At 36.1% G+C, this 13,028-nt stretch overlaps 1 protein-coding gene across 8 annotated transcripts in view; it reads right to left on the reverse strand.

Moving 5' to 3' along the window:
* Positions 1-13,028, reverse strand: part of METTL8 (methyltransferase 8, methylcytidine) — a 78,972-nt gene that overhangs the window by 11,035 nt on the left and 54,909 nt on the right. For 6 of the 8 annotated variants that reach the window (XM_048952571.1, XM_048952576.1, XM_048952573.1 and 3 more), the window contains 4 exons: positions 8,025-8,183; positions 6,477-6,568; positions 2,454-2,561; positions 367-758 (listed from right to left, as the gene is read on the reverse strand). In XM_048952571.1, the coding sequence (XP_048808528.1) occupies positions 367-758; positions 2,454-2,561; positions 6,477-6,568; positions 8,025-8,183 (751 nt within the window). Of the gene's footprint in view, positions 1-366; positions 759-2,453; positions 2,562-6,476; positions 6,569-8,024; positions 8,184-12,010; positions 13,023-13,028 lie in introns of those variants that run through there. The other 2 variants (XM_048952570.1, XM_048952572.1) reach the window with 2 other exon arrangements.

Genomic DNA, 13,028 nt, shown 5'->3' on the forward strand with positions numbered 1-13,028 from the left:
CCAAAGTTAGGAAAGACTCCAGCACCCAAACTGCGTAGGAAAATGCAATAGCTTTATCCAACATTACCATTTGGCAAGAATTTGCCAAGTATGGAGAACAAAGCACTTTGAGACAGAATTTTCAGTAGGAAAAAGAAACAAGTTCCAGTGAAAATGGAATCTGACCACCCAATTCTGATTTGGAAGAAATTTTAAACGGGAAGCAATGCTCAGGTCCTGGGTTGCTCTGAAAGTTTCTGCCTTAAGTGAACATAGTAGTTCAATTCTAACTGTTTACTTTCTTGATAGTTAATAAGCATCTTTATCAGGCTTCTGAGTAAGTAGGTGGAGCTGAATGCAACGGACAGAGCATTTGCAGTGCATTACCTCTAATATTCTGTAAGTGGCACCGCCACCAGGGAAGGATTCCTGCATATTAACTTCTTCCTCGTGGTTTTTACCCTGAGGGCTGTCAGCAATCGATTTTGATTGTTTTTTATTATACACATATCCTTTTTCAGAAGTGGATTCATCTCCAGTATTTTTCTTCCAATACTTTTCTCTTTCCTCAAACGTTTCTTTCTCATGTGAAAAACTGTTGGTAATATTTATTTTTGTGTGTTCTGAAGGTCTTTCCTCTATTTTCAACTGTTCTCTCATTTTTTCTGGAAGGATTTCTGGAAATTCCAAGAACAACCAATTGCGATCTTTGAAGAAGTTATTTTTGTGAGTCTTGTAAAATTCATTCCAGTATTTACTGGCTTCTCTCTCATACTTATCTGAAATTAAAACAAAGTAAGAACTTGGTGACCATCAGCTTAGCTGCAAGATACTATCAAGCAACATGAAATCTGGATCTCAAATTTACCGTTAAAAGGGTACTTTCCCACACTGTATATATCTAAATAAAAATACATGAATTTGGGGTCTCAACTTGATTTGTGCTGAAAAATACTCCATGACATTTTAATTAGATTTCACCTCACTTAGTATAAGGACACAGAGGCTTTCTGAATCTCTTCAAGCAGACAGAGAAAAGATTACTCACTACTCCTTCAACATCTCTTTCATTCATGTGATTTTTTTTTTTTTTTTTTAAACATAATACATAGTAATCTCTTCCCTAGATTATTTAAACCTCTCCTTTCTTCTCTATAGAAGATTTTTAGACTTCTGATCATTTTGATTTTTCTTCTCCAACTAATCTACTTTTTGATGCTGTATTCTGCTAAAGACATTAACAACACAAAGCAAAAGGAATATATTTTATGAGTCTTACAAGCTGTAACCCTGTTTATAAATCCCAGCTTGCCATTTTGCAACAGCACGACACTGCTGATTCAGCAGGTGACTCACCACAACCCTCAGATCTGCAAAATGACTACCTTGCCAATTGTTCCAGAACTTATCTGCCCCCTCTCCCTGATTGCTCCTAAGCAAAGTATTCTGTACTTATTTTTATAAAATGTGACTGTATCTTCCAGATCCTTTTTTAAATTATAATTTGTCAAGATATTTCTAAATCCTAATCCCATTCTTTACCATACTTGAAAGACCTCTTCATTAAATACCATCTTCAAGTCCCCCATTCTTGAAGTCACTAATGAAATCACTGAGCAGTACTAGACAAAGAACAAAATGATACTGCGCCCAGCACAGCCTTCCAATCTGAAAAGAACTCTAAGCATTCATTCACCCAAAAGAAGTTTCATCAGCTTTCACCTAACTTGTTTGTGAAAATGTCAAGCACAGTATAGTCCAAAGCCTGACTAAGGATAAATTATATGACATCTGCTGTTTTTTCCTTATCTCCAGGACTCATAACCTTCTCCAAGAATGAAATTAGCTTGATTTTAAATGTTTTACTCTTTAAAAAATATTGTTGGCCAGTATCTCCTTGGTTCTTTCAAATCTAGTGCATGCTACCTCCAGATTATCTCTTCCAGTTTTATTTCCAGAAACTGAGACAGTAGTTCCTGACATGTTTCTTTCTTTCTACCTCCACTTAATAAAACAAGTAAATAAACAAACAAAACCCCAATCAACTCTATTTTCTGCTTTTCTGGTCTGCCATGTGGGCTATGGATATACTTTGTAACCTGTTCTTTCCCAGAGGTAGAACACGATCTTCTGGCTAGCACTAATTGTACTAGCAACTGAACTGCAGCTAGCCCTACAGGAAGGCTGATAAAAAGATAACAATTGGAGCTCTTTCAACGCCTCTTTGGTTGATGATTTTTCCTTCCTGCTAAATGCCAAACCAAATCTTTATCCTGTTTCTCCCCTTATTCCCAAAGCATTTACTGAATTGTTTCTTGTTACCCTTGACACCTCTTATGAAGCGTGTGTCAAATTATGTTACCTTTTTGACTTCTTCCTCATTCACTGACAGCGACCACTTGATTCTTTTAATATAAATGCACACAGTAAATATATTATGCATTTCTTCTACTCTCATTTAAATCTTAACGTACCATTTCCTGGATCACTACAGCTTTTCAGAAATAAACAAGGCTGAGAATTATCACTAGAGGCACAGACAGGCAGTGGGAAGTGGCAAGGAGGTGGCAGAATGCCTTGTCCTAGAAATAGGAATAATTTTTAGAATTTAACATTTAATACATCTAAATGTATTATTAAAGGGTACAGCAACCGTACAGATGTGTTTTATAATCTCAAGTGCCGAGTTGATTGAGGTCATATATATCAGATTTCAATAATGTACGTTACACATTCATGAAGATTGCTCAGCTCCAATATAAAAACAAATCATCTACTACAAAGATTCTTAACTCATTACCACTCTTTAATATTTATTATCTTTCTGCAAGTTTCTTCAGAACCCTTGGACTCAAATGCCCATGAAACGTTCCAGATTTCAAAATGGAAGGAAAGTACTTTCTAAAGTTTGCCTTTCAAACTGTATTAGTTCGATACCACATGGATTCAAGTACAAGAACTCTTCCCATTCTTTCACTGGTCACTCCTGCACCACTGAGTAATAGCCACACATAGTATTATTACTAATAAATTTTTCTGACATAGAATCACAAAATCAAAGTTGGAAAAGACCTCTAGGTTCAACCTAAGTCCAACCATCTACCTATCACCAGTATTTCCCACTAAATAACTTCCCTCAGTAAATGATTTAAACATTTCTTGAATACCTCCAGAGACTACTGGGGGATCAAGCCTAGCAAGCATGGGTTCATGAAAGGCAGGTCTTGCTTAACCACCCTGATCTTCTCTGATTAAGTGACCTGCCTGATGGATGAAGGAAGGGCTGTTGGTGTAGTCTGCCTAGACTTCAGCAAAGCCTTCAATACTGTCTCCCACAGTATTCTCCTGAAGAAGCTGGCAGCCCGTGGCTTGGACAGATACACTCCTTTCTGGGTAAAGAACTGGCTGTATGGCTGGGCCCAGAGAGTGGTGGTTAAATCCAGCTGGCAATCGGTCATGACTGGTGTTCCCCAAGGGTCAGTACTGGGGCCTGTTCAATATCTCTACTGATAACCTGGATGAGAGCACTAAGTGCACCCTGTCAGGGGGTAGCAAGGCCCTACAGAGTGATTTGGACAGGCTGGATTGGTGTGCTGAGGCCAAAGAGATGAGGTTCAGCAAGTGCCGGGTCCTGTGCTTTGGCCACAACAACTCCACACAACATCACAGGGTTGCGGCAGAGTAGCTAGAAGACTGTGCAGAGGAAACAGACCTGGGGGTGTTGGTCAACACTGGGATGAACATGAGCCAGCAGCGTGCCCAGGTGGCCAAGAGGGCTGATGGCATCCTGGCTTGTATCGGAAATTGTGTTGCCAGCAGGAACAGAAAAGTGATTATCCCTCTGTATTCAGCCTTAGTGGGGGTGCCCTGTTCAGTTTTGGGCCCCTCACTACAAAAAAAGATGTGGAGACCCTGGAGCATGTTCAGAGAAGGGTAACGAAGCTGGTGTGGGGTCTGGACCACAGGCCCTATGAGGAGCAGCTGAGGGAATTGGGATTGTTTAGTCTAGAGCAGAGAAGGCGCAGGAGTGACCTAATTGCCCTCTACAATTACCTGAAGGGAGGTTGTGGCGGGGGGGGGGGGGGGGGGGGGGGAGGTGTATAATCAATGGATATTAAGATGTTATAATCACAAAAAGAACAAGAGAGTTAGGCAAAGCAGACTAAGATAATAAGAGAGAATAAATGGAAGGCTTACCCGTATGCTAGGCTCACCTACAAAAAACACCAGAAGAGGGGATCTCCAAAAGAGACCCTTCCCCACTGGTAGCCAGATCTTAAATAGGTCTAGGAGCACAGCTGAATTGCCTTCACCTGTGCTCCTCTGGCTGACTCATGGCTCGCCTCAGGTGATCAATCAGAGGTTCAGGCTGTGACTCAGCAGTTCCCATACAGGGGGGTTGGCTTCTCCTCCTCCCACATAACTAGTGATACAACTAGAGGGAATGGCTTCAACTTGCACCAGGGGAGATTCAGGTTGGACATTAAGAAATACTTTTTCTCCAAGAGAGGGGTCAGGCACTGGAATGGGGTGCCCAGAGAGGTGATGGAGTCACCATCCCTGGACATGGTTCAAGAAACATTTAAAGATGTTGCAGAATCTGCCACTATTTCAACTCCAGTAATTATTTTTTTTCTTGAATTCAACAGAAGATAATATTTAAAATCATAGACGATGAATTTGATGAGAAATATTTACTTTGCTTTGTTAATCTCAGAGATTAAGCAGAGAGGGCAGTCACCACACTGGCTTATTTTTGTTGTTGCTCCCTCCACATTATCTCCTTTTGAATATTTAAGAAGCCTGACTGCTACTTTTTCCAAGGCACGTAAAATCTATAAACGAATTAAGTTATAACCTTTTGAGGCAGCAACATCCAAAAAGTCTCTTTCTTAACCCATTTGATATTTTTCCAAAACAGAATCTATTCTGACATATTTTTCGTACACTGACAATCAGATCTAAGAAGAAATAGAACATGCTAATACATCAATCACATTCCTGAAAGTAGGATCATGGGTTCATTCATTTTAACATCTCTTGTTTTACTAAGGCTCACCAGAACTATTCTATTTTAGTGATTTCAAGATAGTTGAAGTCTATCTTTTTTTTTTCCCCTTACTGCAGTTTCCAAGGCTCCAAAATAATCTGCTCATTAGCTTCCATCTAGTTCATTGTTAACACAAATAGGCAAAAAGGTACTTCCATTTACAGAATGAAGCTGAAGCTTTCTGAAGGAACTGTATCAGAAACGCTCACCTATTCAAATTCTAAACAGAGAGGCATTCATGGAAAATGTTCTTGGATTCTTTTATTTCTTGACAAATGCCTGATTATTTCATTTCTCACCAGCCCAAACTAAGTTCTAAATGATTGTAGGTTAAGAATGAAAGATTCCATGAGTTACATGGTTACATAGTTTACTTTTTAATCATCTCTTTTTCAACTCTTTATACAAAAATAATGAAAATACCAGATATCAGTTTTGAAAAGCAAACATTGTACTCCTGGATCAAGATAAAGAATGAGAGACACAAGAACAGAAAAGGGCAGATGGCAATCATGCAGTATTCAAAGTGGTGGAGGGCACACACACTAAAATGCACTCGCAGGTAATTCACATACACTCAAACATTTGCCCTGGTTATATCAATAAAACTGAGAACAGGGTCATAGTGACACTATCTAATTCTACACGTTCAAGACATGCTAGGTAAACTTTTGCCCATCCAAGTAATTGTTTTCAGAATGTCTTTATAATAAAGGAGCAAATTAAGAATTCAATCTTCTAGGTTACTACCAAATTAATACTCCACCTTTAGCATACATAACTATTAGAGAATTCAGTCTAAGGTTTAGTTTGCCCGTTTGAGCCTAGAGCAATTGTTCTTCAGAAACGCAGAATATGTTAAGTTTTGTCTCTAAAGACAGGCATGAGATTCTTTAAGCATTTGTAGGCCAGGCTCCATATGATGTTTTAGACCACCTAATACACAAAGTGAAGTACTACTTCTGCTCAGTTTGGCCAATGCAGCAAGCTGGGGCCAGCTGCGATCAATGTAACTTTCATGGCACTTAATAGAAACATAGTGCCATGTACAAACATTAACTCTCTAAACACTTCACAAATCATTTAAAAGGATTTGAATATTGTACATGGGAATTTTTACTCCCAGCACCTCAGCTGGCTGCAAAGTCACTCCTACTTTGTCAAGTTAACTATCTGTTTAGTAGGAATTTTATTCTGAAGAACTTTTGCAAAAGGAGTCTATCTTTGCAACCGCACCAAACTAATTTTATTGTTTTACATATATACTGTTGCTCCTCCAAAAAGCAAAATCACTCAACTAAGTGAATTAGTAGAAAAACACACCCAAGGACAATCCTTTACCAGAGAACACAAAAATAAAAGGAGTACTATTGGATTTCAAAGCATCCTTAAATGCTTTAACAATTGGTACTAAAATTGGATTTTTAGGCAATTATGGATTTGTTACCTTGTTCTTCCAATTGGACTTTCACAAGCGAGTTCTCTGCTGCTTTTTCCTTGGCATGCTCCTCCTCTTCCTTTGACCACTGCATGTGGTCCCTGCAAAAAAAGGTAGGTGAAAAATCAGCCTTTAAATATGAGTTTCCACAATCATCTTCTGGGGAAAACAATCACAAATTAGCTGCAATGTCTCAAATACCTTTGTGCATTTGCTTTTAAAATACAGGCAAATGACAAAAAAAAAAAAGCTTCAGTGTCTGATTGACAAAAATTATTAGACAGGTAAAAGTCAAATGAAGTGATTAAGATAAAAATTCCAACTGCACTTGGGCTGAGGAATATGCATTTTTAATTAAGAATAGGATTAACATCTATCCTGAAGAGTTCACTGTCTCTAAAACCAATTAAGTATCTTCCTGTTCTATAATTAGTGATATACATGTAACTTAATTTTTAGTTCTTTTATGCCTTAAATCTAAGCCCTGAAATTTGTAGTCTGTTATCGCTGTATTATGTTATCTGTTATCTTTTCATTATCATTAGCCATATTGTCTGTTTTCAGATATTGCTAAATATTTGCTCTTAAAAATCATGTGGCAGAATTCAAAATATATTTAAAAACTATGCAGAAAATGATTTCTTGTGTAGCCTTTAAACGCCCTGTTTCTCCTTTCACCAAATATTCCTTGTTCTTAAATCATGAACTATAGGATTAAAAATTTCTGGTTTTCCTGATATCATAGGAAGACATTTTCCTACTTTCTAGATAGATTCTTCTAACAATTCTTTACCACTTACAGTTTTGTATAATTTCAACTTGTTCATCTCCATTCCACAGAGGAAACTCCTAGTCTTATCAGTCTTATTCCCTAAGACAGTTTCCCAGCAGTGTTCACCAGGATTCTCACTGTTTGCTGCCACCCCCATTGATCATAAAAATACCTTTTAAAAATGGAGATGCATGGCTGCTTATCAGGGCAATTATTACTCTTATTAACACTTACATGTTAATGTTTTCTATTATATTATTTATATTATGATTTGCGTTTTTCTGTTTTTCTGGTTGTTTTTTTTCCTGTCTGTTTTTTAACCGTTATGCACTGTATGCAATCTCTGCTGAAGTACCTGTAAGATCTTCAATACACTTTTAGAAGAACACAGGTTCCTTTTGATATGGTGTCAGTTGTAGAATACAATGCTAATCCGTTATGCAACATTTTTGTAAATTTCTGCCATTAAAACATATACTACTTATCCTCTACACTTCCTGTTTCCTAATTCATTTCAGAATTATTTTGACTTTCATCACATGACTACATACTCAGCTTTCTACATGAGCCACTGCAAACTCAGTGTCAAGGCTGTTTGTGACAATATGAAGTCCTCTTTAGCAATACCTTTCAAAATCAATTAGTTTACTGTTTTGTTTATATATATGTATAAACATATACATACACGCAACAGCATATAAAACATATGTATTAATATACATTATTCACTATAGTAAATAATGTACAGACAAATATGAAAAATCATCCTTACACAGACATCTTACCACATGTTATGCTCAAAAACTTTCGAAGGGTCAGTTAAAATCCGTGATCCAAGTGGAACAGCTGGCCGCCGACTTCTCTGGTGCCTTTGCTGCATATTGCTTTTTTTTCTCAGACACAAAGCAGAAAGCCTTGTAATGAAATTCATTTTGTTCAGACATCTGAAAATACAATTAACTCAAATTACAGTTTTGCCATAATTTAGTTTTTTATGTCACTTAGAAGAGAAACTGGTCAAATAATCAAGAACCAATATCAACTTCAGTAATTATCTTTTACTGTAATATCAATTTAAATGCTTTTTAGAAAGCAGCAATATCCCCTGAGTGTGCTGAAAGCACAAGTAGTCCCAAAGTGGGCTACTGCAACAAAACTAGAAAAGTAAATTTTTGGGTGTAATTTTGAAGTCCTAACTGCCACTGGAAAAAAACAAACACAGCAAAACAGTAAACCAAGTTTGACATTGCATCTTTGATAAAGACAAGCAAAGAATGATCGATAATTAAACCACTTGTTCAAAAGGGTACATGTTGTCATTGGACTTCACATTTTTCACCCCATTCACCAGGAAACAGTCTTCAAATATTCAATTCTAGAATTGTGATTGTGGTTTTGTGCTTTTACACAAGAAATGAAAGATTCAACAAGTGTCAATGTTATGCATCAGAGAAAGCCTTCCAAAATTTCTGCTTCATATTCTCCTGAGACCCACTCAATGCCCCCTTAGAAATCAAAGTTTTTATATGTTAAATTTCATAGAATGACCTTGGGATGGAAGAGACCTTCAAGATGATCTAGTTTCAGTTTCAGCTCTCTTGTCATGTGAATTACAAAATGCTTGTGGTTTTTCTATTACATGTACAGCTGCCTTCTATTATTGTATTTTACTTTAGATGGAATCTCTTCATACAGTATCAATAATGAAAGATAACAAGTGTGTGTAGCTAGTACCAGAATTTTGTCTTGTTGGATTTGTGGGGTTTTTTTTTTTGGCATACCCTTGTTAATGTAGGTTTTCTAGGAGATAAATAAAATGAAATATTCCTCCTCCTAGATGTACTCTGATGTGCCTTTGTTCTTTTTTCCTTCAGCTCCTCTGCATGTGACTTTAAAAATGACTTTTAGTACTTTTTTTTTTTTTGAGTGCTTCTGCTGTATATGCCACGCATACAAATTTAGCACACTGGGAATACAAAATGTAGTTACAAAAGAACAGGCGCAGTTTAAGTACAGGCATTATTAGAAAACACTCTGTGCAAACTGGTAACAAAAGGAAGATTTTTATCTTGAGGAAAATCCTACTATTTGATCACAAGTCTTGTACCGTGAATAAAAACAGATTAATTTGTACACATCAATACAAAGCCTGGCAAAGGAATTACTTCAATTAAATGAACAATTCCTCATTTAAGGTGTACTTTTGAATGAGTCATGCTTTTAAAAGGGCATTGTTTATTCATTTTAAGCTGACAGAAAAACAAGAGGAAAAAATAAAATTAAAATTTCTCTCTATTTTTTTAAGATTAAACAAAATGATTTTTAAAATCTTTTTGCTGCCAATGCCAAATATATACACTGTTACATTTTGGCTACCAGTCCTGCAATGTTCTATCAGGGTATGGGTCATCACCATAAGGGGAAAATGCAACATTTAATCCTATTTAAAAAATATTAAAACCTCTTCAAATTTTCATGATTTCATTATGGCTTTTTTTGCTTTTGATGTGGCTGAACAACTAAGCCAAGTCCAGTTTACACTTAAATTAATACAATCCATTTTACTTCTCTGAAAATACGTATGAACCATTTTTCATAACAAGATGCATAATTATTAACACATATGGAACATGAAGAAATAGTAACAGTGAGGCATAAAAACTACCACACCTTGACAATTTCTGCAAAACATAATTTACATTAAGACAATCTCCTTAGTCGCAAAACCAAGTAGAAAAGAAACACAAAACAAAACCACAAAAATCATCACGAATTTTTAATAAAAAAATTATCATCATTAAATAATAAAAGTATCTGGATAAAGATTCCATGATTACACTGCAAACTGTTTACAAATCCTCTTCTTCCTTCAATCATTCAAAAAGATCTGAGTTAGTATCTTGCATTTCCTGTGACAGCATTTATATTCAGCATAAAATACAATGATTCAGCTGGGAGGCTAGTCACATAATTTTTCTTGGCTTTCTAAAAATCACTAAGAACATGAAAAGATGCACAGATGGAAATTATAGTCAGATGACTAAGATGAACCAACACCAGTAAAAATCCAGAGATGCAGCTCTTTTTATAAGAATATGATCCTCTGAGTGATAATTACACAAGTTTAGCTGATAAATTCTGAAACACCAAGAAAATGCAAAGACGGGGGAAAATGGGGAAGTTAAGTTCACTGTTGCATCCAGAGTTCAATATCTAGAAGTTCCTTGGAGGTGTGCACGTATCTAAGAGATACAGTGATCCACAGATCATGAGATCAATGGGCAATCCGGCTACTAGAAGGTACAAGAGCGTTTATGTTGCTTGGAAGACTAATTTTCATTTTCAGAAGTGAGTCATTCCTTGATTATTTCTCTAATTGATTTTGTTAACAAAATAGGCAACCAACTTTTCTCTTTGTCAGATAAGATGATCATATCCTGAAGCAATGTCAGTAAAAAATATCTGAAAGAATCAGGAATTATTTCGTTGTTCAGAGTCACAATCAGGAAAGCTTGATTATTAATCCAAGCAGTCCAACCTTTACCTTTAAGGATCTTATGACACTACACTACATTGAAAATACCTTTTTTGTAGAAGTTTTAACTGCTCTTCAGGGGGGAAAAAAACAAAACAAAAAAAAAACAAAAAAAAAAAACAGCTTTAAAGAAACGACACACTCAGTAACCGTGCTCAAAAGCAAATAGAAGATTATTTTCCCCTGTGGAGCTTCATATTTTAGCCTTTAAAATTTTGTTAATGCTACAAAGAAAAAATAACCTTTAGAAAATCCTCCCCTCCCAAACAATTTAACAAAGCACCTTTAGAAAAGCTGGGTCAAGGTGAACATGCAGAAGAAGGTACACATGTCATCCGCCAGGTAGACAACAAGTTAAACATTTATGATGGATGTTGGCATTAAAACCTCAAAGCAGTTACATCCACACAGATAAAATTAGAGATGTAGGAGAGAAGAGCTGTTCTAATCTTGTTTTAAACAGTGAAGTTCACACCAAAACATATGTAAACCACTCCACTGATGAATAATATCCTTAAGAAGCATAAATTCTGAAATAGGTGTCAGGAAAAAAGAGACAAATTAAAGAACAAGAAAAACTCTCCATTTTTGTCAGGGAAACTAGTTTCAGTTAAATTAATGATGAAACCCTGTGATATGCAACTGATCTCTCGCTGCAGAGCTAACAAGTCCTTCCATTTGCAATCGCTGAACCTACCTGTACGCAGAGTCACCATTACAAAGAAAAACATGAGCCTGTACTAGAAAGACCGTGTACAGCTGCCATTACATTTCTGTTCAGAAAGATATCATGGAAACAGTGATTTTTGTATCATTAGTTCTGCTTGGAACCTAGAAGCACAACATTTGATAATCAAATCCAAATGCCCTTCTGTAAAGCATATGCTGACATATTTTATCACCATCAAACAGCTCAGCTGTATAAAACAGGTGTGAGTAGTAAAAGTGATCATGAACACAAAGTGAGAAAGTCTTTATGACAATGGTAGTGATGAAGGTTTAACTATGAATTACCAGTAGTCTTTTTTTCTACATACATGTTCAGTATTTCTGAGATGCAGGTACAACCCAAGAATAGGCCAAATGAAGAGAAGAGGAAGGAAGGAAGCAAGGAACAGAAGAATCTTTGCTATCAACCAAATTCACTCATTAAGTGAATACGTAGTGCCATTCTATTTTACAAAGTGACAAAACATGCTCTTTTGGGGCTTCGTGATTAGTCCTTCAATGACTCACTTTAAAGAAAGTGCCCAGCTGAAAGACAAACGTATTTCCAAATTTCTCAAACTCAGCAGACCTAAAACTCTCAACTGTTTTTTCTTCTCATGCATCATCACTGGGAATGATGCAGGCATCCCTGTGGGCACACAGCAACTCTCAGAAAATACTGAAGAGCACTGACTACATCTAGGGAAAAAGAAAAACAGAAAATATTTTGATTTATAAGGAGAAACAAAATACTACTCTGACAGTTTACATTGGTTAAAAAGCAACAGCAGATGCAAACAAACAAACAAGACTCAACCAACCAACCAGCAAGCAGATGTACTTTTAAACACATATACAAAAATGTTAAGTAAGAAAAGACTGTTCCTACACTACCATTCAGTGCAAACAGGTTGAGAAAAGAATAGATTGTATGAGGGCAATGGGAGATAGAGATGAGGAAGGATGATAATTTTTTTCCTGCAAAAAATTACTCAGACCATTACACATCCAGGAAAACAGCAACATAGCTTGAAGCTATATTATTTGGGATAAAATAATGTATGTAAGTACTATGTAATGGACTACTATTAAAGACAAGCAGAGAGCTAAAAATCCTTGAGGGTTTAAAAAATATTACTACTACTTAATTTCCTAATTTGGAGAATAGCCACTATTCTCCCTTGATATTCCTGTTGAAATTATTCTGCAACGTAAGTCATTTTTGCAATATTTTACAGAACTATGAGTTGTATTATCTTTATTCTTTTATCTTAAAGAAGCAATCACCATTCCCACAAAAAAAAAAAAAAAGAAAACCTTCAATTGAGACTATGAACTGCAACATTAGTTCATACTGGCATATTCATCTGATTGTCTGGGAAGCTTTACCCCCAGTACTGAGGGAATCAACTGCAATCTTTAATATGTGTATAATCAATAGATATCAAGATGTTATAATCACAATATAATTGTATAATCAATAGATATCAAGATGTTATAATCACAATATAATCAAGAGAGTAAGGCAAAGTAGACAACGATAACA

This window comes from Lagopus muta, chromosome 8, assembly GCF_023343835.1.
Source record: "Lagopus muta isolate bLagMut1 chromosome 8, bLagMut1 primary, whole genome shotgun sequence".
NCBI lineage: Eukaryota > Metazoa > Chordata > Aves > Galliformes > Phasianidae > Lagopus > Lagopus muta.